Source organism: Agelaius tricolor, unplaced genomic scaffold, assembly GCF_023055355.1.
Source record: "Agelaius tricolor isolate 1412-34295 unplaced genomic scaffold, bAgeTri1.0.p SCAF_71, whole genome shotgun sequence".
In the NCBI taxonomy this organism is placed as follows: Eukaryota; Metazoa; Chordata; class Aves; order Passeriformes; family Icteridae; genus Agelaius; species Agelaius tricolor.
The window spans coordinates 541,892-569,174 of record NW_027269331.1 but is presented as its reverse complement, the minus strand read 5'-3'; the positions used below and the strand labels follow the sequence as shown (position 1 = coordinate 569,174).

Genomic DNA, 27,283 nt, shown 5'->3' with positions numbered 1-27,283 from the left:
ACTGACTCTCAGTCCATCTGCTCTCGATCTGCTCCGTGGACCTTGGACTGCCCGGGTGTGCAGAACACCTCAGCAAACATCCACATGCCCAAGCTCCATCTCCAAAGATAAATTACACTGCAGCAGGCAGGGCAAGGCCCATGCCCATCCCTGGTTGCATTAGAAAGGAGCTGCACAGGAGTTTTCACAAGCATTTAACACGCTCCTCTGAAAAGGCTGGACAATAAACAGGCGTCGCCTTCCCCAGATAGATGCTTGTGGAGCAACATTCATAATTCTGAGTTAACCCAGTGCCACAGCAGATAAAATCTAACCATCCACCCTGCTCTTGCTGCAGTGCTTTGGACAGCCACTGGCTTTTCCTAGATGAACACTCAGAAATTACAGCTCATCATTCATTTTTCCTTGTTTCTGTGTGGCAGTTAAGAGGTGAATAATCCTCCCCATAATTTATCTCTGTTCCAACAGGAGGGATATTCGAAACTGTGGAAAATGAACCTGTGAATATTGAAGAATTGGCGTTCAAGTTTGCTGTCACCAACATTAACAGGAACAGAACACTGATGCCTAATACCACATTAACCTATGACATCCAGAGAATTAACCTTTTCGATAGTTTTGAAGCCTCAAGGAGAGGTAAATATCTCAATTACTGTGTCAGTTACATCCCTGGTTTGTGCTTTATACCTTTCCCCAGCCTGATCTCCTTTTCTGCTCTTTCGTATCATGTGTACCATAAAATTAATCTTTCAAAGGTGCTTGAACTAAGAATCAAGCTGGGCTTGGAGCTGTCATGTGCTTTCTGAATAAACCCCTACGTCCTGTCTGCATGCTAAGAGCCCCAGATGGCAGGTGGCAAGTCCAAGCCATTTGTCTTTCCAAAACATAGATTTGCCACCTGGAATTCTGCAGAAAAATGATCACACACTCACAGGAAGCACAGTGGGATGTCACAGCCCATAATTAGCACAGATGCCCATTATTGGTAAATTATTTCTACTGCCTTTTAAAGACCATCGGCCAGTAGCCCCCCTGACCTGAAATATGAATGCTCCAGGAGCTTCCTGGAGACAGAAATGAGTTTCTCTGTTATAAACAACTGTAAGAATTGGAGTGGTCAAGTGTGGAATTTTTTTACCTCTTCTTTCTTCTTTTATTTTTCCTGAGAAGGAAAATTATGGCCCAATTTACTCCCATCTAACTGACCTGCAGGCCAAAACAGAGAGGAGTAATAAGTCACAACTGTCCTTAAGCTCCATGTGTTCCTTGGCCTCTAGGAACCAAGCTTAAAGTTTGATAAAATGCTGTAAAGAGCAGCCCAGTTCCTGGAACTGGACTTGCTGGAAAATAAAAATGCCTCGCTTCAGAAACCAGGCTGGTGAGCTGGCACTTTTCAAACATCTGCACTACCAAATTTTCCTTGTGCCACTTCGGTTTGTTAGCAAGAGTGGAGAAAAGGAGAATGAGTTCAAAGAGCATTGAAAAGAGCTTTAAATGGCATTTTTTGCATTTTTTTCAGTTATCAGGTATATGCTGGAGCTATATGCTGCAGAATCTCAAGCATGGGGGATTTATAATCCGTATAATCCAGGCTGATACAGTATTTCAGATTCCCTCTAGAGTGAGAATCTCTTCTGTGACTGTTGTGAAAGTGCCTCCTCCATTTAATATGTAGGAAGTTGTTAATGTACATGCAAGAAACTCACACAGACAGCAGTAATTTCTTCTCATCATGAATTATTGAAGTTATTTATGAAATTTGCACATTAAACCTGTGATACTTTAGAAAGGCTTCTGAATTAAACCTGGAAAGCCTGTGCACTTCATACTGTCTGTGAAACACCCATTTGTAGAATGAAAACAGAAAATAATTGATTTTCTGTCATATTCTATTACAGTCAGAGAGCTAAATGTGAATTTAAAGAATCTCAGCTCATTGTGGCAGTTGGTGTATTTAATATTTCCCTCAATCAGAGCAATTTCTGAACTTCCCACCCTCACAAGGAGAGCAGCCCTGCAGCTCAGTGCAGGGCTTTGTCTCACTTGGGAGCTGTGTTAAAAACATTGGCAGTAAATTTTACCAGTGGACAGAAATAACTGATATTACTTCAGCCACTGTCTGTCAGCCTGCACAGACATGGGAGAGAAAGAAAAATGCAGAGACAGCTCCAGGCAGGGCTCTTGAGGCTGAGATATGGGCGCAGGAGAAGGAGAGCTTTGTTGATGTATTTGGCTGGTTTGGAGGGGTATAAAATGTCAGTGTGTGGGTTCTTTATTTCCCTGCGCTGTTATCTGGGGCTTTGGGCACTCCTGCCTGCTCTGTAAGCACAGATTATGGAGGGCAGTGAATCGTGGTGCCCTTTGCTGCTCGTGTGCGTGCAGCTGCCTGCAATGAGAGCAGCTGGCACAGGCAGAGAGGTGCCAGTCCCAGGGGCATCCCTGGCGAGCTTGCTGTGGCTGCAGGGATGATTACCTGATGCTCTGCCGTGGAACTTCACTGCTGAGACACTCCGTGGCAGGCAGAGAGCCCTGGTTCCTCTGGGACAGAGCCATTCTGAGAAAGGCAGCTCAGGAATCCCTGGTTCCTCTGGGACAGAGCCATTCTGAGAAAGGCAGCTCAGGAACCCGTGTGATCTGCAAGGCAACCAGCAGACAAGGTTTTATTTGCAGCAAGCAAGGTCAAGGGCACAAAGCTGATCAGTAAAGCCATTTTCAGAACCAAAATCAAACCAGGATCACTGAGCCTGGAAAAGCCCTCCCTGCCCATGGGAGTCCCAACTGTGCCCAATGCACACCTTGTCCCAGCCCAGAGCTCTGAGTGCCACATCCAGGAATTCCTTGGACACCTCCAGGAATGGGCACTCCAAACCTCCCTGGGCAGCCCCTGCCACTGTTTAACAACCCCTTCCATGGGGAAATTCTCCTGCCATGCAATCCAAGCCTGCCCTGGCCCAGCCTGAGGCCATTCCCTCTCCTCCTGTCCCTGTTCCCTGGAGCAGAGCCTGACCCCCCCCGGCTGTCCCCTCCTGGCAGGAGCTGTGCAGAGCCACAAGGGCCCCCTGAGCCTCCTTTGCTCCAGGCTCAGCCCCTGCCCAGCTCCCTCAGCCTCTCCCTTTACCATCTAAACCACCCCTGAACACCTCAGGAACCACTGGCACATCTCTGGGTGGGTCTGGGAGCAGCTCAATGCTCTGATCTCATTGGAAGTGATGGCGATGGAGGATGGATGATGGATGGATGCAGGATGGATGGATGGATGGATGGATGGATGATGGATGAATGGATGATGGATGGATGATGGATGGATGGATGGATGGATGGATGGATGGATGGATGATGGATGGATGGATGGATGGATGGATGATGGATGAATGGATGATGGATGGATGCAGGATGGATGATGGATGGATGGATGGATGGATGGATGGATGGATGGATGATGGATGGATGATGGATGGATGGATGGATGGATGGATGGGTGATGGATGGATGATGGATGGATGGATGAATCGATGGATGGATGGATGGATGCATGATGGATGGATGGATGATGGATGGATGGATGGATGGATGGATGCATGATGGATGGATGGATGATGGATGGATGGATGATGGATGGATGGATGGATGGATGGATGCATGATGGATGGATGGATGATGGATGGATGGATGATGGATGGATGGATGGATGGATGGATGGATGGATGATGGATGGATGGATGGATGGATGGATGGATGGATGGATGATGGATGGATGATGGATGGCTGATGGATGAATCGATGGATGGATGGATGGGTGATGGATGGAGGGTGACAGCCCCAGTGAGCGCCCGCAGGCCCCGCGCAGTCCCGGCTGAGGTGCCTGTGCCCTGCTGTCGCAGCCTGTGACCAGCTGGCGCTGGGCGTGGCGGCGCTGTTCGGGCCGGCGCACAGCTCCTCGGTCAGCGCCGTGCAGTCCATCTGCAATGCCCTGGAGGTGCCCCACATCCAGACCCGCTGGAAGCACCCCACCGTGGACAACAGGGACGCCTTCTACATCAACCTGTACCCCGACTACGCCGCCATCAGCAGGGCTGTCCTGGACCTCGTGCTCTACTTCAACTGGAAAATCGTCACCGTGGTCTACGAGGACAGCACGGGTGAGTGCTGTGGGGCTGTCAGACTCCACCAGACCTGGGGCAGCTCACTCTGCCATGTCCTCTGCAGCTTTCCTGGCTCAGGGGGCAAAAACCCCTGTCCTGCTGCTGCCATGGCTTTTGGAAAGCTGCTCACTTCACTAGACTGTGGGAAGGAGCCTCTAGGGTTTGAATAGTCAATCCCATTTTGCTTTCTGGTTGTGGAACCCATAACACGGCTTCAAACTGATCCCAGAATCCCAAAATCTGGAGATCACCCAGTCCAATCCCCCTGCCAAGTCAGGGTCACCTGGAACAGGTGACACAGAACTCTCCAGGTGGGTTTGGGGTGTCTCCAGGGATGGAGACTCCAGGCCCTCCCTGGGCAGCTGTCCCAGAGCTCTGCCCCCTCCATGGACACAAGTTCTTCCTCAGGCTGAGGTGGAACTCGTTGTGTTTCACTTCATGGCCACTGCTCCTCACCCTGTCACTGGCACCACTGAGCAGAGTGTGGCACCATCCTGTGACAGCCCTTGGGGATATTTGTGAGGGTTGGTGGGGTATCTGTGTGGGTTGGTGGGGTGTTTGTGTGGATTGATGGGGTATTTGTGAGGATTGATGGGGTATTTGTGTGCATTGATGGGATATTTGTGAGGGTTGGTGGGGTATCTGTATGGACTGATGGATCCCCTGTGAGCCTTCCCTTCCCCACACTGACCAGGCCCAGCTCCCCCAGCCTCTCCTCACAAGGGGATGCTCCAGACCCCTCATTCTCTCTGTGGACCCCACTGGTCCTTCTCCAGTAGCTCCTAGATAAACCTTCTAGACAGAATAGAAACAAAGAGAGGTCTTTTCCAGCCCACCCCATAACCAAATTGGCATTCCAAAACACCAAGTGCTGTGTACCTGCTCAGCCACAAAAAAGCCTGATATTAAAGAGATTTCATTTGCAGAGGTATTTACAAAGTAAATTAATCATCAATCATCTTATTAACTCAGAGTCAGGAAAGTAAACATGTCAACTTTGATCAGTATAAATAGTCCTTGGATTTGGGGTTAGAGTGACGCCAGTTAACTCAAGCTCTTTCATTTCTTATCCCCAGAGTTTGACATTGTTACGCACAAGGAGTAAAAACACCTTGGCCAGGTTGGACGGGGCTCAGAGCACCCTGGTGTCATGGGAGGTGTCCCTGCCCGGGGCAGGGGTGGCACTGGATAGGCTCAGGCTTTTGCCATGTGCTCCAGAAAAATAGCTGCAGTTCTTTGCACTGCTGCTGTGGCTTCTGCAGGATGCCACACCTGGGCTCCATCTCAGTTCCTGTGGCAGCAGGAGGCCTTGGGAAGTGCAAAGTCCCCCAGTCTGATGGGACCAAAGGAGATATTTTAAGGCACACAGTAATTTCTTCCCCTGAAAAGGAGAGGGAAGTGGGTCAGCAAATCCTTTAGTTTTCTTGCTTTTCACCACACTTGCACTCAAGTACTTTTTGTTGCTGGGGAGACAAACACCAGTTCTCAGTGTGAGGTGAGGATGAGATGAAGGCTTCCCGGACTCCTCCTCCCAAATCTCATTTTCCCTCCTGGAGTTGCCATCCCAGGCACTGCACCCAGGCTGCACCTTCCCAGCCAGGTGACCCCAGCCCCTTTGTCAGTGAGTGTTGGGAGCCCATTCCCATCAGAATCAGCTCCAGTGGTTTCTGTTCCTCAGCTGGCTCCTGGCCAGGCCCAGCTCCGGGTGCCTGCAGCACTTCCAGCTGAATGCTCATCATGTTTCATTTTCTCTATTGATTGTTGGTACTAGAAAACCTGAGAGGAGCAGGCTTGGCCCTGCAGGCGGGGGCAGAGCAGCTTTTTCCCAAGCATTGCCAGCACTTGAGTGAAAGCCAGCAGCCCTCGAAGCTCAGAGGGAAGAGGGAGCTTTGTCTTGCCTTAGATGTGCCGCTCAACCAGGGGCACTCTCACCCCACACAAATATTATCCCCACTCCCAGCAGGAGAGGCAAGAGCTCCTTCATTTTAATAATTTGTTTGATTTTTGTCCAAGAAGTGCTCCTTGCCTGTGTTCTCTCTCTCTCTCTATGCATATTTTTAAGGCAGCCTTTTACTTCCCCTCAGCAGGAGATCAGGAATTTTTTGTGGGTGAATTGCATTTGTGGATAATGCGAGGCTGTAATCACACACCTCAAAGAGCTCTTAACTATCTTCCTTCGGCTTTGGAGGCAGTGCAAATTACACAGGAGTGCTGAATTAGCCAGTCGAGCTGCAGTGTGTTTAAACACTTGGACAGGGCTCTGGCTGAGCTCCACTGACTTCAGCTGAGGCGTGTAAAGCTGTGCCAGCTGAACACCGAGTCTGAGAATTCACCCGTGTTGGAGGACGTAGAACTGCATCCCAAAAGATTCTGTAAGAACTCACAGCTGCTGAGTGACACCAGCAGGAAAGTTAGGAGGAGGTTCCCTCAATTTTATCTTGTTGCTGGCTGGAGTTGGAATAATAATGAGCTGCACAGGAAGAAGACTTATTTGCTTTTCATGTCTCAGTTTAAACATACTACAGTATGTTTATATTGTATTACATCAGTGCAAACATATCCTGTAGTCAACCAGCTGAAAACACCTTCCAAAATATTTAGAAGCCAAGTATAAACATAGGAATGAAAAGCTTTAATAATATTAGCTAGGGAGCTGGCAAATATGGAACTAGCAATTATCCTTAGGGGGTGTGGAGCGTGAGAGACCCTGTGTAATGACAATAAATCCTCGTGGCACGGGATGGTGATTGTGTCACTGCCTGTCATTTCTCAGGGCTGATTCGCCTGCAGGAGCTCATCAAAGCCCCTTCCAGGTACAACATCAAAATCAAAATCCGCCAGCTGCCCTCTGGGAACAAGGATGCCCGGCCTCTGCTGAAGGAAATGAAGAAGGGCAAGGAGTTCTATGTGATATTCGACTGCTCGCACGAGACAGCGGCGGAAATCCTCAAGCAGGTACCGGGCACGGGGAGGAGGAACCCCACGGGAGCCTTGGTCCCCAAAATCTGCCAGCCTCTCTGATCCCACCTCCACCAAAACCAAAGGCACTCCCCAGCCTGGCCCGGGGCCTTATGGATGCAGGGACAGAAGTCACAGCCAAAGGTGCACTGACGCCCCCAGAGAGCCCCACGTGTGCCCACAGGAGCAAACAGCTTTTCTTTCTGACATGCCAGGTCCTGCCTGGCTAGGGACACCACTCCATGTGTTTCAGCTTGTCCTGCTTTAATCAACAGTTTTATTTCTTTCCCATCAAAGATAGAGGCAGAATCAGAAGGAAGATCTATCCTTTAAAGCAATGGGAGAGGTTGTTGTGCCCAGCCTGAGTGTGAGATTGGGCAGCCACAGCAGGCAAGGACAAACACAGCCTGACATTAACGGGCTGGGACGTCCCCAGGGGCACACAGGGAGTGGAGGGAATTACAATTTGCTGCTGCCACTTGCTGCACATTCCTCGACAATCAAAGTCTAAAGCACAGTTTGTTCACCTGCAGGAAACACCTCCATACATTTTGAGGGCAGTTCCCTTCTTGCTGCACCCCTAGGGATGAAGAATGAGTTGTTATTTCTCCTGCCAGGCAATGTGATGGGATACCCTGATCCCAAAGAGCAGCAGAGAGCTTCCACTGACTAAATGCCCATAAAGGTCCCTTTCTGTTCCCATCCCAGAATGTTTTACTGAAATGCTGAAGTTCTGCAGAGCAGCTTTTTGTGCCCAAGTTGGTAAGGCAAGTTACTGCATTTGCGTGTGGAGCCTGGAATGTTCCTCTCCAGGCTGGAGGAGCCTGGGGCTTGCAGAATCCCAGATCAGCTGCAGCACACAGCTCCTGTGAGCCTTAGGGTGAGATTTCCTGCTCCCAGGAATGCTGTCCTGCAGGAAATGTTAGGATTTCCTCGGTGTGACTGATTTGAGGCACAGGGGTGGCGAGGGCACTGCAGTGGCACTGTTTGGGCAGGGGGAGTGGGCTGTCCCCCCACTCTGCTCCCTGCAGAGCTGCCCAAAAGCATCCCCAAAAGGAGATTTGTGGGGGAAGAGTTAAGCTGACAACACGGATTTTGAAGGACCAGCAAGATGAAGGTGCAGATGTCTGGCACCCTGCAGAAGGCACAAAGCTTCCAATATGCCAAGCTGAGTATGGAAACAAACCCCAAAAAGCAATACCTGGGTGTCAAAAGAAGAGGAGGGAGTGCTGAAAGATGCACTAAAGCAGGGCAAAGCAGCAGAAAAGTTTGTGTGGGATATAGATCAGCCAGACAAGTGACAGGCTGCAGCTACAGATAATGCTCTCCAGTGCCTGAAGAACTGGGGGAAGGAGGGGGAATGACAGTGTGGGAGAAAACAGGAAAATTGAGAGAGGTACACCTGTGGGTCAGCGCTGTGGGAGAGGGAACCACATAAATACAGGCTAGAAAGAAAGGGGAAATGGCTTTTCTGTGAGCTAGCTCTGTGGCTGAGTGTAGATGTGGGCAGCAATAACTCAGGGGCTGAGTTCCTCCCTGCCAGAGGCAGCTGTGAAATGTGGAGGTGTGCAGGGCTCTGAATTCCTGAGGCACTCACTCCTCTGATTTCAGGTTACAGGAAGAGCCCTGCTCATCTCCCCATCCCTGCACTCACAAACCCCTCTGTCATCGTGCCCTGGATGGAAGCAAGACATCAAACACTGGAGAGATCATTTCAGGGAAACTCTGTGATGTCAGTAGAGAATATTTTTGACTTTGCAAACAATCCAGTAGCTGTCACAGGAAAAACAGGTGGTGTTGTTAAATTATGTAAGATTTCTAACAGGAGCAGGACTCAGGGTCACCTGAAGCTGTCCCCAAAGCAGCTCCTTCTTGTCTGCTCACTGTATTTGGGTAAGGTGGTAGGTGTTTAGTAGGTGTTTAGTAGCCCATGGAGCAGGGAGGGGACACTGCTTGTTTCCCAGGGAGGGAGATGCCCAAAAGCTCCTCTGGGAGCAGAAGGATCAGCCCAGAACTCTGCTGGAGATGTGCTGGCAGTGTGTGCACCAGGGACCTCTTCCCTCGCCTCCTCCAGCCTCTGCTTTACAGAACACCACAAAAGACAGATTTCTTCTCTAATTTCTGCTTATTTATGGCTTCCACTAAAGCCCCATCAAGCCATGCTTGTTGTGTGCACAACAAGAACAGGTGAATCAATAACCTGATTCAACCCAAGTACAGAGCCTGCACTCAGCTGAACAAGCTGTTCCCTTTCTCTCTGACAAGCTCAGGGAGCCTGGATTCCCTCAGCCCCTGCCCAGCCCCACAAGGCCTGGCCCTCCTTTGCTGGTTGTGGCATTCACCTGGAATATTTGGTGGGCAGAGGGTCTGTGCTCTGTCTGCATTAGACAAGCACTCCCCGAGCAAATTAAATGTGGCTCTTGCAAATTGCAATCTGTTTTATGCACAAAGCCTGCAATTTACCCTGCACACTGTTCAGTCTGATGTTGCCTTTTGTGTGAGGAACTTGGCTGAAGAGGCTGAGTTGTTGTGCTTAACCCTCAGTTTGTGCTAACAGGCCAGGAACAGTGATCTGAACACAGATTTTACTGCTAGGCAAACTCACCTCTCAGAAAGTACATCCCTGCCAACCTTAAATTACCTACTCCTGTCTTCACACCCCCAAAATACATTTGAGGAAGTGTACTGTATATTTAATCAGGTTTAAGGCTCTCACAGAGCATCCTATAAAGACGATGTGACAGACAATGAAAAGAATCATTAATTCAGTTCCTCCAGAAGGCAGAAAAACCAGGTGTCACCATGGAGTACATTCCTGGTACAGTGATAGATGTGGGAATAGAAAACTTCAGCTCCTGACTCTGCTCCTTCCAGGAACCTGGCAGGAAGGCTGGAGCCCACTCCCTGCTAAGAAAAGGCTGGATTAGCTCTGTTCCCACTTCCACAGGAGAAACACAGTGGCACATCCCCCCTCTGTGGGTGAGAAGCAGGGATGGACTGCCCTTAGAAAACAGAGGGGTAATTAATTGGAAAATGAAATGCATTTAATGGTCAGGAAATCAAATAACAGCTCGAGTGAGGGAAATGCAGAGTGAAAGCAAGCACAGGACTTGGTGCAGTTCCCACTAATGCACTTGCCCATCATTCCAGTTCCAGCCCGCCTCGAAGGCAGACTGACAATGGATCTAAATGAGGCAGGGAGTGTTTTACAAGATGAACAAATGCAAGTTAGAGCTGGGATGTGATTCAAGCCAAGAACAGGGCACCCAAAAGAGATTTTCAGACATAAGAGAGAGTATTTTTACCCAGTCTCTGTCAGCTTGCCATATATAATTTGACCACTGATATTTTCTTGGATTCACTTCATGGTTCATGACCCACAGCTGAAAGTGCACAGCTGCAAAGGACAAGGCCCAGGCTCCTGATCTGGAAGGGATAATTAGAGATGGAAGTGTCTTTATCTCCCATTGTCCAACCATATCTGAGTTTGGCTGAAGAACAAATGTTGTACAGGGAAGGCTGGGCAGGAGATGTACAAGGAGAATATCTGAGGCTGATTTCCCTAGTTTACATTCATCTGAGTTCCACTGTAAGTAAAAGCTATTATTATTTAAATAGGACATTTGTATCAGGTGCATAATTATTTACATAATTACATGCAAAGTTATTTAAATAGCGCTGTGCAGTGAAGCCTCATCCCAGTTTCCTGTGGGCAGGCACACAGACAGAGATGTTGCCTTCCCCTCTCTCTCCTGAGCTGCTTCTCTCTTTCAAGTCACCTGCTCTGTGGGAAGCTTTGCCAGGTGCTTCAGGGGTGTCCCAGCCTGAAATCCATCCTTGCTCCAAGCAGGCTTTTATTGTCCTGTGTCTGCTGTGCTGCAAACACTCAGCAGAAGAGCCCTGGACACTCCTACTTACACTGGCAGGAGCAGCCAGGGAATGAAGGCTTGGGAGTTATTGATGCTTTGGGATGTCCAGCCTGATTCTCAGCATTCCTCTTGCTTTTGCTTTGACTTGATTCCACCTCCTGTTTCCCTGCATCAGAGCATTAAATTGTCCTTTGGTGTGAATTTTGCTTAGCAGCCATATTACCCTTAAACATGAATTATTGTTGCAAATTCTGCCTGATCCTCGAATAAAAAGCCCCTATTTAGTATCTAATGCACATGTCAAAGTGCTAAATAGCTTTTAGCTAATTCTCATCCTTAATGACTGAGAGAGGGGAGGACAGCCAGTTGAGGCTGTTCTCCTCAGGGGCTTTGTTTCTGCTTGCCCTGGGGTTCGGAGGTTTTGCATGTTTGTTTGGGCATTTTTTCTGCCTTGTCTTGGGGTGGTTGTGCTTTAAGGAACAAACCTGTAGCATGACTTCTGCAGTGACTTCCCACTGGGCTCTTTCAGTGTAGTTCCAGCTCAGAGGAGATCTGCATCATAAAAATCCCATCAATTTGGCACCTCCTTTGCAAAGCCACAGAAATCCAGTGGCTCCAGGGAGGGTGACTGAGTCCAGCCAGGTCAGCTGGGAAACACAGCACACAAAAGTTCCCCTGGATTCAGCCCTGTGTTCTTATCTGCGCATAAACAGGGCAGGAGCAGCAGCCTCCAGCTTATTCTACAGGTAATAAAAGAGCTCCAAGAAACAGAATAGAAGAGGATTAATAAAATCAGAAATAAAAAAGGCAATTTTGATGTGTAAATCCAGTGGAGCATTTCAATGAAATAGTTGCCTTCTGGCTTGACTTTTAGTGGCTGGAAATGGATCAGTTGTTTGCGATTAACACTGAGCTGGTTTTATTATCTGCTGCAGCTCAGAAAGTTCAGGGTTTTCTTTCTCCCTTTCTTTTTCCTTTTTTTTTTTTTTTTTTTTTTAATGTGAGGAATTGCCATAGACAATCCCTTAACTACTTAACTGATGTTCAGAGGCTTCTGTCAGCAAAGGGAATTTTGGCCAGCCAAATCCCTCTATTTCCCCCTGCCTTTCAAACAGCCCTTCAGGCACTTCAAAACTGTCCTAAAAGGGAATTAGTAACAGATCCTTGCACTGCTGTGATCAGGACTGAGCAGGAATTAACCTTGGTCTGTGTTGCTGTTGAGGCAATGAATTCCTCAGCGCTTTCCCAGTTTATAATTCCTCCTCCTCCTCCTCCTCATAGGATCCCAGAGAGGGCTGAATTCACCTGGATAAGTGGAAGAAGGCTGCAGGGAGGCTGTTTCTTCCAAAGTTTCTTCCATCCCAGCTGTTTTGTCACCCTCCTGCTGACCCACATTCCCCAGTGGAACAACAGGCACTTAGAGAATCTTCCTTGTTTCTGTTTTCCTGCTTTACTCCTGAGCCCTCTGCAGTGTCCTGTTCTCACCTGGCAGCAGAATACAAAAACCTGTCCCTAAGCACTTCTCCTACCAACTGTGTTGTCTGCTAATAAATTCATTTTTAGCACTCTCAGACTGCAGACTAAAGGATTTTTAAAATCAGCATCTTGTTATGTCTAGTAATTTTTCTTGTCCTGGAAGTTTTGCAATCTTTAATCTCTTTCCTGAGCAGAGATGATAAAAACATCATTTAAATACAACAGGGTATTTTTGGCTCCCAAAGAAAAATGTGGGGTTTATTGCAATCAAGCTCTCATGACCTGTGATGTGCTTAACCCTTGCTTTCCAAAGGCACTGCAGCACACTGGGAGCTTCCAGAGTAAAGTACCTTCACCTTTCCATCTCTTTCACAGATTCTCTCCATGGGAATGATGACAGAATACTACCACTACTTTTTTACAACACTGGTAAGGAACACTATAAACATCTGGGGGAGAATTTCCTCTGTTTCAGAAAAGACAGATAAATTTTCCCCTTTCTCTAGGAGATCTTTGTTGCCATTAGTCAAGGAAACCCCTGGAGAATGGGTGCTAACACTCCTTAGGAATATCAGGACCCACAGTTTCTTAAGAAAGTTGTTTGGCCCAATTTCTGGGGCTGGCCAACACTTTAATGTAGTGAAAATTAATTGCAGTTATGCTAATTAATGAGAAACCTTCAGTACAGATGGACCAGGGTGAAACAAAATAAAGAATGAATGGCTTTGCACTGTGGGCACTGCTGGTTCATCACTGTTTAATTGTTTCATTTACTTATAAACCACAGAGCCACAAACGGATAAAAGCACTGAGGAAATTTTATAATAAGAGTTTTCTTTGGTGGCACGAACAGAGCTCAGGAAGGTCCCACATGGTTCAGTCACCCCAGGTGCCCTGTAAATGCCATGTGGAGCACGTGGAGCCTGCGTGCACTGACCTGTGCGTGCCACAGCCTGGCAGAGGTGCCTGGGGAGCCATGGCAGGGGAAACTGGGATTCCTAAGCAGCCAAAGTGCAGCCCTCACCGCGTCTCTCGGAATTTTCCTCCTCTCAGCATAGAAAGCAGCTTGACACTGGCCAGCTAATTCCTCATGTCAGCCTGTCAGAGCTGCAGCACTGCTATAGATTCACATGTGCAGGTTGCTTGCAGAGCAGTTCTGCAGTGGGGAATTGATCATTTTGGTCCCAAAAGCAGCTGTGTGGTGTGACACCCATCTCACTCACACAGCTTTGGCTCAGTCAGGTTTCACACAGGAGCCAGGGTGGGCACAGGGGAAGAGCTCCACAATTTCCTTTAGAAATGGTTCTGTTTGTGTTCCTGCTGGTGCTTTAGGACCTGTTTGCCCTGGACCTGGAGCCCTACAGGTACAGCGGGGTGAACATGACGGGCTTTCGGCTGCTCAACATCGACAACCCGCACGTGTCGGCCGTGGTGGACAAGTGGTCCATGGAGAGGCTGCAGGCACCACCCAAGCCTGACTCGGGGCTCCGGGATGGCACCATGACTGTGAGTGAGCCAGGGGGGCACAGGGACAGCGAGGGAGCTGCCAGGCTGCCAGGGGTGGCACAGGGACAGCGAGGGAGCAGCCACACTGCCAGGGGGGCACAGGGACAGCGAGGGAGCAGCCACACTGCCAGGGGTGGCACAGGGACAGCGAGGGAGCAGCCAGGCTGGCAGGGGGGCACAGGGACAGGGAGGGAGCAGCCACACTGCCAGGGGTGGCACAGGGATAGGGAGGGAGCAGCCACACTGCCAGGGGTGGCACAGGGACAGCGAGGGAGCAGCCACACTGCCAGGGTGGCACAGGGACAGGGAGGGAGCTGCCACACTGCCAGGGGTGGCACAGGGACAGGGAGGGAGCTGCCACACTGCCAGGGGTGGCACAGGGACAGGGAGGGAGCTGCCACACTGCCAGGGGTGGCACAGGGACAGGGAGGGAGCAGCCACACTGCCAGGGTGGCACAGGGACAGGGAGGGAGCAGCCAGGCTGCCAGGGGGGCACAGGGACAGGGAGGGAGCAGCCACACTGCCAGGGGTGGCACAGGGACAGGGAGGGAGCAGCCAGGCTGGCAGGGGTGGCACAGGGACAGTGGGGGAGCAGCCACACTGCCGGGGGGGCACAGGGACAGGGAGGGAGCAGCCAGGCTGGCAGGGGTGGCATGGTGACAGTGAGGGAGCAGCCAGGCTGGCAGGGGTGGCATGGTGGCACTAAGTGAGCACCAATGCTGCCAGGGGTGGCCCAGGGACAATGCCCCAGCATGGTGCCATCGTTCATCTCACACTGCTGATGACTGAAATGCTGCCCCACTTCTCCCATCACCCTCTGCACTGTGCAGCAGGAAATGCAGCAGAAAATGGGACTTCCCCAGCAGGTGCAGGATTTATGACCTGCAGGGGCAGATCCCACACGTGTGGGAAGGGAGTAGCATTTTTAAAAGGGTGAAGTGCCCTTTCTCTTCATTTCCATCTCTACAGAAGCTCTGGCTTTTGAGAGGTAATTTAAAGATAGATGAGAGGTATCATCAAGGCAGGGAATCAGGATTCCTCCCAGCACTCCCCCAAGGAGGAAGGGAAAGTGTAGGAACAATTACAGGGACGGCATGACTCCATTCAGTTTGGCAGGGTGAAGGGTTGCCATCTCTTTGCAGTATGAAATAATGTGTCTCATGGACTGAGTAGAGCTCAAAGTGATAAGAAATAGATTTTATTGCAGATGATTGCAGGGAAAATTTGGAAATGTCTTAACATCCTGAGGAGAAATGCATTAAGTGTGCTGTCCCTGGCATTGCACACACTGGTGCTGCTTTGGGCTGTGTCACCATGCTCACTCGTATCCAAAGCAGGGAGAAGGTTGTCCCTGGGAATTCCTGATGGGAATCCACGCAGAAATCCCCCAAATACAGCACTGGGAAAAGCAAAGTTCTCAGCACTATTCTGCTCTCCTTGCTGTCCCTGACTCTTGTGCTCTCCTTTGCATCTTCATATCTCAGTGTCCTTGATGCCCTGGCACAGCACTGAGGGGAGGCTCTCCCTCCTTGCTGGGATCATTTCAGTATTCCCAGCAGGTTCCATTATTGCCCAGTTTGATGGAGAGCTGCACCACTGCTGCATTTCATTTAGCAATAAGGCTGTGACAGGCGGCAGAGTACACGGAGATCAGGACTGTACATCCTGTTATTAACTCAGGATTTATCCCTTCTAGTTCATGCTCTGCTGTTTGCCCTGAAAGCAGCTTGTGGGAAGTCAGCAGGGCACAAGCAAGACAGCTCTGAGTTCACGTCCTGCTGGATGCCCAAACTGCACCCAGAGGCACAACTGGTCTAATGAGATCTCTGGCTTTCTTTGCAGTGGCTTAAGCAGCACACAAAAATGAGAAAAACAAGTTCCAGGCCTGACTCTGAGTCTCTCTCTCTCCTGACATAAAAGTACACAAGTCAGGGCGAGGTGTTTGGGAAATGAGGTGACTGTTGCACCCCACAGCCCCAGGCAGTGCCATGGTGAGGGGAGAAGTGACGAGCCCAGGGAGGTGGCACAGCTCCCCGCTGCCACACGAGGCAGGGACCGGTGACAAGTGGTGCAAGGAAAGGGCTGAGCAGCCAGGCCTGGCAGTGCTGCAGACACCGTGGGCTCAGGGCAAAGCATCAGCCCTGCCAGACAGAGCAGAGCGAGGACAGAGGAGCTTTCTCACCAAGCATCTCCTCCCAGGGTCTCTGGGGCACGGGCAGAGCCAGTAAAACCCAACCCTGAGTGCCCAGTCCAGTGTAAGAACTGAGGTCTGCTGGCACTGATGGGGATATTTCCATTGATTTTGAGGGATTTGGGGTCAGCCCTTATGCCCTGAGTGTGCTTGGAACAACTGTCTGCTGTGAGACACCTCACAGTAAGAACAGCTGGCATTGTCTCCTCCTGCTTGACTCATCACTCACAATGTTTTCTGTTCTCACAATTTGCTCCCAATGTGGAGCATTATTTTGGGCAGATTTTGACAAGCACATCAAGACCAGTTCCTCTTCTGCTCTATCTTAAGATTAGTCCTTAAATTCAGATACACTTGAGCAAAACCTCCAATGCTGGGACCGCCGATGCGGTTGTAATTTAGTCAAGTAAATGGCACAAACAAAGAAGCAAATGTATTAATTTCCCAGAGGAATTGTATGGAGAAGAAGCAGAAAACTGATCAGCTCTGTAGTTCCTATAGAGGAGTCTGGTTTCTCATCTGCAGAATTGCTGCCTTCTTTCCTTCAGGCCCTGGTTTAATTATTCATTAGGTTTACCTGGAAGGTAATTTGTGCAGCATCATTAGGGAGACACAGCCATTCCCACCTCACTGTGAGAGCACTGAAGCCCAGTGTGGGTGAGGGTGAGACTTTTCTGAGGTGACAAAGTGGGACAGAGTGTGCGATGTCACTTTGAGGCTGTGCCTTTAAACCCACAAACCCACTCCCAAAAGAAACACAGATGCACAAAGAGCACCCAGTAATTTTGGTGTCTGAATATATGGGGTAATATTCAAGGATCCAAGGGCTGTAGTGGGAAGCTAGATGTGTGAGTCCAAGTTAATCCCCCCAAAGCACACCTCCAGAGGACATTCTCCCTCTCTCTAGAACACCACTGCACACATTTGTGCCAAAAGCCAGGATCCTGGAGGGCAGCAGATACCTGGGCAGTGGGATGTGTCCCAGGTGATCAGTGGGATTGGCTTCCCGGGAAAGCAGAGCCAGCCTGTCCTGTTGGGAAGGAAGCAATCCCACAAGTGCCATGAGAAGAGTGGCTTCCTAGAACCCCTCTCCAGCCTGCCTGGGACCCCTGAGCTCTAGCTCTCTGTAGCTACCTGGTGTGGTTTCCCTGCCAGTGCTCCAAAACAACACAAAGGACTGGATTTGGCTGCTCCTGGCTGCAGTGGGGGCAGGCAGTGACTCGCTCAGGGCCGTGTTTGTGCAGAGCAGTGAGCAGTGACTCTCTCAGGGCCGTGTTTGTGCAGAGCAGTGAGCAGTAACTCACTGAGGCCGTGTTTGTGCAGAGCAGTGAGCAGTAACTCGCTCAGGGCCGTGTTTGTGCAGAGCAGTGAGCAGTGACTCTCTCAGGGCCGTGTTTGTGCAGAGCAGTGAGCAGTGACTCGCTCAGGGCCGTGTTTGTGCAGAGCAGTGAGCAGTGACTCGCTCAGGGCCGTGTTTGTGCAGAGCAGTGAGCAGTGACTCGCTCAGGGCCGTGTTTGTGCAGAGCAGTGAGCAGTAACTCACTCAGGCCGTGTTTGTGCAGACGGAGGCAGCGCTGATGTACGACGCCGTGTACATGGTGGCCGTGGCCTCGCAGCGAGCGGCCCAGATCACCGTCAGCTCCCTGCAGTGCCACCGCCACAAGCCCTGGCGCTTCGGGCCCCGCTTCATGAACCTCATCAAAGAGGCAAGTGCAGAGCCCTTCCTTCCTTCCTTCCTTCCTTCCTTCCTTCCTTCCTTCCTTCCTTCCTTCCTTCCTTCCTTCCTTCCTTCCTTCCTTCCTTCCTTCCTTCCTTCCTTCCTTCCTTCCTTCCTTCCTTCCTTCCTTCCTTCCTTCCTTCCTTCCTTCCCTCCTTCGCTCCTTCGCTCCTTCCTTCCTTCCTTCTCCCTCCTGCCTTTCCGCCTTTCCTCCCTTGCACGCTGTAAGACTTCCCAGGTTTTTTATTTGGTTAATGTTTGTTGTGGATGGTGATGATTTCTAAACAATGTGAGACAACTGCAACAGTTGTTGTGTTGCAGGTTGTTTGATCGGGGATCGATATCCAGAAAACATTGCAGCCGGTATTTCCAAAGAAGGAAATTGCTTCCTGAAGCAATGCTCTGTCTTACAAGATAACTGAGCTTGAGCCACAAATGTCCTAAAAATGCTCATTTTAGTTGAAATGCCTTCACTCTTTCAAAAGTCCCGGTTTTGTTTTGATTTTCAAATGGAAACCTCTCCTTTAGAAAAGTGTGGAAATGAAAATTGGAAATTAGGTGGAGCATCCCACATATGTTTTACGTTTTCCCCACCTCAGTCCCTGCGTTTGAAGAATAATTATGATGAAATTAAAAGTTAACGCAAGACTTTGTATCAGTGAATGCCCCTGCAGTGATGGCCTCCTTATTTTGGGGGATGCTGAGTATAAAACTAAGGGTTCCTGAAGCCTAAACCAGAATACTTTGCCCAAGAGTAGCAGATGCACCCCAGCAGATCAGTTCAAAGCCTGAACAGTGACACAGCTCTCATTTATCATGGACAAGCAGCTTCTCTTGCACGGAGTGAGATATGGGAGCTAATTACTGATGGCCTTGCAAATAGAGTCTCTCATGGTCAGTAAAACACTCATTTAAATACTCTGAGAGTCTGACCTTCCTGGGGCTGATGTAGCCAAAAAGGTGGTTGTTAAAAGCAGAGGATAAGGTTTAACAAGACCATATTGAGTTTCCTGTAAAGCCTAAAACACGAGTTGGAAACAAATAGCAAATACATTTGGACCCCAGATCATGTTGGGGTCTGGTTTGTTCAACAGGGATGGAGGAACTTTATAATCAGGAATCAGTGAATAGGTATGGAGAAAACAAAGTCCAGGAGGCAGAGTGATAGCTTGGGCCCACATAGGCAGCATTTAATTGTCCTGTTTTTGATGTGGTACTGACATTCTGTGAAGGCATTTTACAGACTGATCTAAAGACAGATATTCAGTACTCCAGTCTAAATAGACCAGTTTCAGACAAAGAATTTGCCTGCAGTGATTCCTGCAGATGCTGGAGTTAACAAGTGCTTCAGTGGCTCCCTGGTGAGTTTTTGCATTTTATTTTGGTGGTGAAAAGAACTGAGGTCACCTCATTTGCTTTGTGGGCCAGCTCTATGCAATGTCTGAGATCAAGGCTCTTCGACAGCCCATTAAGGAGTTTTTAATGAGAAGTAAATCCTTGTCAGAAGCTGTGTCTCTCAGTGACCCAGTGCCATTCACAGCTGATGGATGTTCCAATCCTGGAGCCTTCTGGAGGCATTTGCAGGGAGTGTCCCTTACCCTGCTCAGCGGGAAAAGGAGGTTGTTGGCTGTCTGCAGAGGGGGAACAGGGACAGAAAGGATGATCCCACCTTTTCTGAAGGAAAAATGGGGGTAAACATGAAATATGTTTATAATTGGATGATCCAGTTCTGCTCATGTTCCCTCTAAAGCACAAGATAAGGACCCAGATTATGATTGTTTTTCAATTATCATCAAAACCACTGTGAGCTCCCCTTGTTCAAACCCAGCCACAATGAAAACAGCAACTGCAGAGAGAAGGATAGAGATGCAGATTGGATTCTGAGGGACTGTTAAATGCCCTCAGGCAGAATCACAGAGAAAGATCTCGGAGACTGAAAGAGATCTGAGGAGATTTCAGCTCCTGCTGTGTTTCTGAGGAGATCCATGGCAAGCACTGAGACCAGGAGGGAGAGCCATCCATCTGCATTCAGAACTGGAAGGAGAAGGAACTGGAGGTTTCTCATTACAGTAAAAGTAGAAATCTAAATTATGACAGAAGGGAAAGCAATCCATCTGCAGAGGTATCCATCAATTTGTTGTGCACAAAGAATCTCCTAAGAGAACTGAAGATTTCTGTTGTTTAATGGCCTTTGATTACTCCCAGAGCCAGCATGTCAGAGTGTTTTCCTGGGAGTGCTTTCCTGCAGAGTGGAACAGATAACAAGGAGAGGGCAGTACCAGAGCCTGATGCCAGAAGAGCCAGGAAGTCTCCCCTGCTCTCTGAGACAGGGGCTGTGGGGCAGCACTGAAATCTTTGTGCAATGACTGGGAAAAGATGGCAACATTGTGCTCCAAACCATGAAATAAAATCTCTTCTGCTGCATCTTTTTTATTGCATTTTAGCACTGAGCCAGTGACAGGGTCTGGGGGTGCTGGCTGGATTTTTTCTCTGGGCTCTGGTGCTACAATATCCAGTTAGATCAAATTGAAACAGCTGTTTACTTTGGTAGGGCTTCTCTCACCAGGTAATTTAACAGCAACACTTGATTCACTCTCACTAAAACAATCTTTTTTCTTTGCTCCACTTCTCATAAACTTTACTTCTAGTCCATGAAGTGCATTTCTGCTATGAGCCTATTAGTGGCTGCTCCTTTGACCTGGAAACTCTTAATTAGGAGAGCAAACAAAACAACTGCCTGACCTGCATCCCATGGTGCTTTATTAGGAAATAAAGCTCAGCTTCCCGAGAAGACAATGAGGCTGAGGGCAATGTCAATAGGCATTCTTACTCTGAAATCAAATTTCAAGTGGAAAAACACTTATTTATGGAATTATCTATGCCCAGATTGCAAAGTAATTGCAGGATTGCATGCTGGGAATAAATACATATTGAATTGATGAAAATTGATAAAAAATTATCTGCCAGGGCACTGGCACTGTGATATCCAAAATCAAAACAAGCTGTTTGACAAAAAGATTGCATATATTTTCTTCCATTCTGTTTTCAGCTCATTAAATGTTTCCTGGGCAATAGATTTGTTTATAAAAAACAAGCAAGAACCATTACAAAGTGACTTTATCTAAATATATGGAGGATGTTTTGATATTTGCTACACAGAACATTTTTTCAGGACATATTTAATATATCCAGGCTTACCCAAACACAGTGCACAATTTTCCATGTTCACAGTCCACTAAAATCCCATCCCTCTGGCCGTGGAAAATGCCCCTTTCTGCCTCTCACTGCTTCATTTCCATTCCAGTGCTGCTCAGGGAAAGGCCAGGACTTTTCCTGGACCTCTTCCAAGTAAAGAGGCTGTGGAGCATCATAATTCTCAGTTTATCTCCACAGATAAGGCCCTGTGCTGGCGAGTGCTGAAATTCTCTTTATTCCATCAGTTATGCCAGATTTGGAGCAGGATAATGGCCAAGCCATACCCTAACTCACTGAATTCCATAATCCTGGGGGATTTCTGGTAATAAGAGGATTAATTGTGAGAGCTGACAAGTTGATGTGTGGCTCATCACACACGATTCCCACTCCAAGGAGAAGCAATATCACTGTCACTTCAATCTGGCAGCTCTCTCTGCAATTCCAATAAAGCAGGGGTTTTCTCTTCCCAAAGGAAAGAAAACCAAAGGAAAATTAGGCTGGTCTTGGTCAGTAGCATTTTGGTTATTATTATTGATTTATTATTTGTTTTTATAGTGGTGTTGTTATTTATGGCCTTGGGAGGTTTTGTTACATGAGAGACCTGAGGTGTTCTGAGCATTGTAGGTTTAGGTGTTCCTAGGTTTTTAAATTTTTCATTCAGGTACCATCAAAGCCCTCAGAAATCTGGGAATATATGTTCCTTCACCCCTGTGGTCAATTAGCAATGTACATTAAATCAATAACTGATGTTCATTTTGCCTAGGAACTTCTGATAACAAATAAACAGAATATGACCCCAAGAATTAAATATGTATACCGTGGGTCAAAATAACCCCAGGACAGAACAGAGCAGGCAGGAGGATATTCTTATCTCCAACTAGACTTCACTCCAGGTTCTGAGTGTACTCCTCCCACAAGGAACAGTCCAGTGACTGATTTCTGACCAAACTCCCATTAAAGCCAGGGAAAATCCCAGATTGCTTGCCTTCGGGGAAAAGTTTCCAAATTTTCACGTTACACTTAAACAGCAAGAGAAGGGAAAAAGAAAGAGAGAGATTAAAAAAGGCAGGTAAGTTCTACGGAATAAATAACTGGATCTGTTCTGTTTGGGGAATTTCTCGAGTCACTTTGGACACTGCTGCCAGGGATGCACAGGGTGGGATTGTTTGGTGTCTGTGCAGGGCAGGGGCTGGGCTGGGTGATCCTTGGGGGTCCCTTCCCCCTCAGGACATTCCATGAGTCTCTGAAAAGTCTGGAAGCAGCTGAACTGATCCATTCTGGGATTGAACTGTTGATTGGCTCGGGCTGGAATGGAGGCTGCTGCATCGATCCAAGATGGTGAAGTGGAAATTGATACAGAGCCTGTGATGGGTGGCAATTGATAAAGCTCCTCTGGAGTGTTTGACCTTGGAGGCTGAGTCAGCTCTGTTCCCCTGATGCTGGAATTTCCCACCAAGCTATTGGTAGGGATTGTAACTGGAATATTTAACCCCAGAGCTCAGCTTGTGCTTTCCCCACAGTCCCCATCTTTTCCAGCAGTGAAAGCAGGGAGGAGTTCCACAGCTCTCTCTAGGCTGCTTTGTGTATTTTGGCCATGGCAGGTGCCTGCCAGCCTCTGAAGGTGGCTGAAGCTGTGTCTGTAACCTGTCTGTCCCCTCCCTTCTAAGGGTCTGAGCAGCTGCTCACAGTGATTCTGTTTGATCAATTACCTGATGAGGCTCCAATTCAGCTTTTATTATGTCCTGTAACACTCAATGTGTCACCAGAAACATAAAAATGGCTATAAATCCTGTGTGTGAAAGCATGAAATCCCATCCCTGTGATACACACAGATGCAGCTCCTGGCTTTTCAGGAAGTTCTGCTTCATTTCAGTTTGTTAATTAGCAAGAACTCTGCATATGATGCTTTCTCTGTTTTGGTTTAGAAGCAATAAAATAAAATTCAGAAATTAAATTCAGAATTCAGATGGTATCTGAAGCATGTTCCTCACCATTAGGATTTAAAAATCCCATCATCATTTAACGTTTCTGAGAAACACTCCCTGAAACTCCTGAGAAACTGATCTCTAAAGAGCAGATTTTATAAAATATTCCAACTTTATGAAAAAGAGATGGGGGCACATCAGAGGAATAAAAAGACAGGCTGGAAAAAGGGATGTTAGACATTAAAATTCATCCATATGTGTCCACATTCATCCATATGCTATCTTGATTATATCATTATAATAAATAAGTAATAAATAACCCTGCAAGTGTTTCACTGTTTACAGCAGAGACTTGTGTATGCTCCCAAGTCATTAAGATGGAAAATCTCACAGCAAATTTGTTGCACTAATGCTTTTCCATTCTTATGTTACTTAAGTGTGTATCCAAGTGTGTATTTTGTTTCCACAAATTCCACAAGCACCAGATTTGCCTGAGGCATGTGGTGAGAACTCCCCAGCATCCAAGATTAAATCCTGCAGATTCAGGGCTGGAATTCAGATTAAGCAGGGAGGGGGGACACCAGTCTGTAAGTGTGATTTTTAATGCAGCTTTACTTCTGTCCTCTGTCTCCAATAAATTAAATGAGGCAAGGAACGATGTGTGGTGGAAAAGCTTGTAATTTAAAATTATATGGCTGACACACACGAAGGAACAATGCCATCATTTATTGTCAGCTCTCCTTGTATCTCTGACAAATTTAATCTAATGGGGGGCCTCCCAAAAATAGATTATCAAGATTGTCTGCACTTTTAAACCCATCACTTTGTTTTATGGATAAGCACCAGCTCTGGGGACAAAATGGGGTGGGAGGGAGGGAGATCTCATTTCAAGGCAAACAGGCTTGGTGGGAGGCTCACCAGATACAGGAGAATGAAAGTGCAGTGAATTCTTGTGCAGTGCAGAACTGCCCTGGCTTTGGGCACCTGCAATTCTCCCTTTCTCTTGGGTCAGTCTACATTTTTTTATCAGTACCACACATATGTACATCAATCTATGTAAACTGTCACAGACTTGTGTCTGGTTGCAAAATGCAAAACAGATCAGAAAGAAACTAAACAACAAAATTTAAAAAGGGGTTTTGTCGGAGCAGCAAAGCCACGGATGCTTAAAAGCCCCCAGATTTGGAAGTGGTGTATTTAAATGGCAGCCATTACTGAGAGCTCTTGCCGTGGGTTCAGAGTGGCTCCTGCTGGGTGCCACAGGCAGGGTGCGTTTGTGTCCCCAGGCACGGTGGGAGGGCCTGACCGGGCGCATCACCTTCAACAAAACCGACGGGCTCCGGAAGGACTTTGACCTGGACATCATCAGCCTCAAGGAGGAAGGCACAGAAAAGGTAAAAAAACATGGCCAAAAGTTCCTTTGACAAGGGCACGGTTCCTCAGCTTGAATCTCCTGTGACTGGGATTAAAAAAACCCCACCATTCTCAAGTGATTTGAGTCAGAGTTAAAGCAGAGCTGCTAAGATTGGGTTTTCATTGTGCAGTGCATTTCAAGGTATGGGAGAGGAATGTGGGGCAGGCAATATTGTATAATGGAAAGAATCATCTTAAATGCAGCTCGTTTTCAATTCTTGCCACTGCAACTGTGGATGGTAAATCCACACATAGAGATAGATAAATCTATATAGCAGTGCACAGATGAATGTGACATGAGGGAGAGAGGAAAGAAGGTGCTTGAGTAATAGCCTCCACACAGTGGAGATGTTGGGAATTCTCCAGGTTTCTGGGATTGGATTTGCTCACTTTCCCCTTTCCAGCCCTCAGCCAGCGCTATGGGCTGCCCTGGGGGTGGCAGCTGCGGGTGTCCCAAAGCCCAGCCCAGGTGACAGCAGCTCCCGAGGCTGCTGGCCCCTGCTCTGTGTGCTGGCTCAGCTCTGGGTGGTAATTGCTGATGGGTTAATGGAGAATTTAACTGTAATTGCTCCCACACAGCTCTCCAGACAGCTTCTCTTTTCATTTTTAATGAAGCGCTCTGTTTGTTTTTCCCTGTACCAAGGCTGCTGGCGAGGGTTCTAATCATTTGTATAAAGTGTGGAAGAAGGTTTGTACACAGACAGGTGATGCCAAAACCCTCTGGGCTGGGTCTTCTCACTCAGCCTTTGGGTTTTAATGGTCACTCTCCTATTGCAGTTTAGAGACAACAGGCTCTCTGAAAGCAGGAATTTTCCTGCTAGGATAAGTTTTTCTCCACTTGAGACACTGTAATTGCAAAGACTAAGAAGATCTCGGCAGGATTCAGCTTTCTCACCAAAATCAGGGAGGTTTAAATATTATTTTACTTCTTGGGAGCTGTGCTTTTCCCATCTTTGAGTAAAGGCCCCTGCTGCAGCAAAACCATTCCTTTTCTCCGGTGCCATCCTTCCTGATTCACCTAAAATTTACAGGGTAGAATTACAGTATTTTGGATGTGTATTGGCATCAGCTCCAAAGTCTGGCTTAATGTGCAGGGTTGGGGGCGTTTTTCCCCACACAAACCTCTCAGTGCTGGCAGTGTTCAAGCATTATTGCCTCAAAATTTGGATGAGTGTGTTATTAGCTCCTTACAGAAAAGAATAGAGATGATTAAGTGGGTGCTGTCATTCACTAACATATGGAAATTGGGACTAAGCTTGTTTATAAAAGATGTAAATTACCCCAGGAGCCTCATCCCTCTTTGAACATAAGGTGCTTGAAACACAAAAGTGGCATTTGGAGAGCAGCTCCACGCACTGCTCCCCACAGGACTTACAACCCCTGGTTGCTGTTCTATGAGGAGAAGATAAAAACTGCATCCACTAAGTTCTGCAGTCATGAGACAGAAACTTTCTGTAGTGCTTAGAATTGTATTTTGCCCGTGGTTCACACAGGTCTCATTATTCCACAGCCCTCCTTCTTGCACAGTGTAGAAAGGTTTTGGGTTTGTGCTGTTTTTGTGAGAACAGACCAGTGTAAAACACCCTTCCTGTGTTCTCATGGAGCACATGCATCCTTAATAACCCAGTTTAACCTGCAGCAGATCAGGCTGAGGCACTAAGGCCCTTTCCCCTCCTTCCTGGGGAGTAGATCATCCCCTGACACGCAGAAGCATTCTCCCCTTGGACTGCAGGCATCTCGTGTTCTGCTGAGCTGATTTAAACCAAATTACAGCTGGTTCAGAGCAGGGGCTCGCTGGGGAGGGCCCGTGGCACCTGTCACACTTGTCACTAAACTGCAAAACATCCCCTGAGCTCCCCCGTGATGTCCTACCTCGGTCTGATCCTTCCTCCTCCCTCCAGGCAGGGCTGTCCTGCAGTGCTGTCCCTTTGCCCGGACGTGCAGTGCTCTCCTGGTGTTCTCTGTGTGCTCTGTGACTCTGCTGCTCCCTGGTGCCATGGCTGTCCTCCTCTTTCCCTGCTGCCGGCCAACAAACACATTCCCAGTCAGTAACAGTGGGCAGAAGGGCTCATCCACCCTGGTGCAAATCCAAGGACACTGATATTTACTGTGTTCCTGGCTCGGGCTGCCATAATAGCCAACATTTGATCTCCTTTGTAAATCTGGGCACTTTCCAGATCAGCTTCCCAGCCTGATCTAGTTTTGGAAACAAAGGGAATGACTGACAAATGCTTGGGTTTGTTTTTTTTTTTTAATGGCATGGGTGTCCCCATTAAGAATTTGGGAAAAAAAAAAGTTTGTAAGGGGCAAAAGCAGTGGCACCTGGGGACACAAACCCCAAGTTGTTGTGCTCTCCACAATGCCCAGCATAAATCAAACTGCCTGAGCCAGCTCCTCCCCTGGAGCTCCTCACATCAGCCCTCAGCCAGGCTGGGCATGAAAACCCAAAGGCAAAACCCCTGGAGATGCTTCCAGCCTGCATTTAAGTTGGGTAAATATTGATGTGAAGAAATAACATGGTTATAATTTCTGCCCCCACAGCGTAGATCCTAATCCACTGAAATGACAAATATCTTCCCTGGAGGCTTTGGATTGGGCAGTAAATACTAGGAGTTTTCACTGTCTCCAGGGCTGGAAAGGAATTTGCCTTTGGCCACTGATGTTTGCAGAGCAAATACTGCTCGGGGTGTGAAATGTACCACCTTGATAGCTCTGGCACATCCAGGAGTCCAGAATGACAGAATAATCTTTGCTAAACCTGCTGAAGGCACAGGGCAAGCAAAAGGCCAGGGCATCCATCAGTCAGTTCCAGGGTAGCTATTCAGGCTTTTAACCTGTTCTATCAGAACAGAGAGGTCTTGCCACATGTCTCAGCTCCACCACTGACAAAA

The 27,283-nt window shown here is 48.1% G+C and overlaps 2 protein-coding genes across 7 annotated transcripts in view; one reads left to right on the top strand and one right to left on the bottom strand.

Moving 5' to 3' along the window:
• The window catches only part of LOC139585286 (uncharacterized), a 445,268-nt gene that overhangs the window by 86,194 nt on the left and 331,791 nt on the right, over positions 1–27,283 (bottom strand). The window lies entirely within an intron of this gene.
• GRIK1 (glutamate ionotropic receptor kainate type subunit 1) overlaps positions 1–27,283 on the top strand; it is a 102,757-nt gene that overhangs the window by 46,438 nt on the left and 29,036 nt on the right. For 3 of the 5 annotated variants that reach the window (XR_011676992.1, XM_071417849.1, XM_071417851.1), the window contains exons 2-9: positions 469–636; positions 3,882–4,139; positions 6,916–7,097; positions 12,821–12,874; positions 13,778–13,951; positions 17,705–17,848; positions 24,266–24,373; positions 25,036–25,080. Coding sequence is in view for 4 of the 5 variants with exons in the window: in XM_071417849.1 (XP_071273950.1) it covers positions 469–636; positions 3,882–4,139; positions 6,916–7,097; positions 12,821–12,874; positions 13,778–13,951; positions 17,705–17,848; positions 24,266–24,373; positions 25,036–25,080 (1,133 nt within the window). In the remaining variant the exon portion in view is untranslated. The remainder of the gene's footprint in view (positions 1–468; positions 637–3,881; positions 4,140–6,915; positions 7,098–12,820; positions 12,875–13,777; positions 13,952–17,704; positions 17,849–24,265; positions 24,374–25,035; positions 25,081–27,283) is intronic. The other 2 variants (XM_071417852.1, XM_071417853.1) reach the window with 1 other exon arrangement.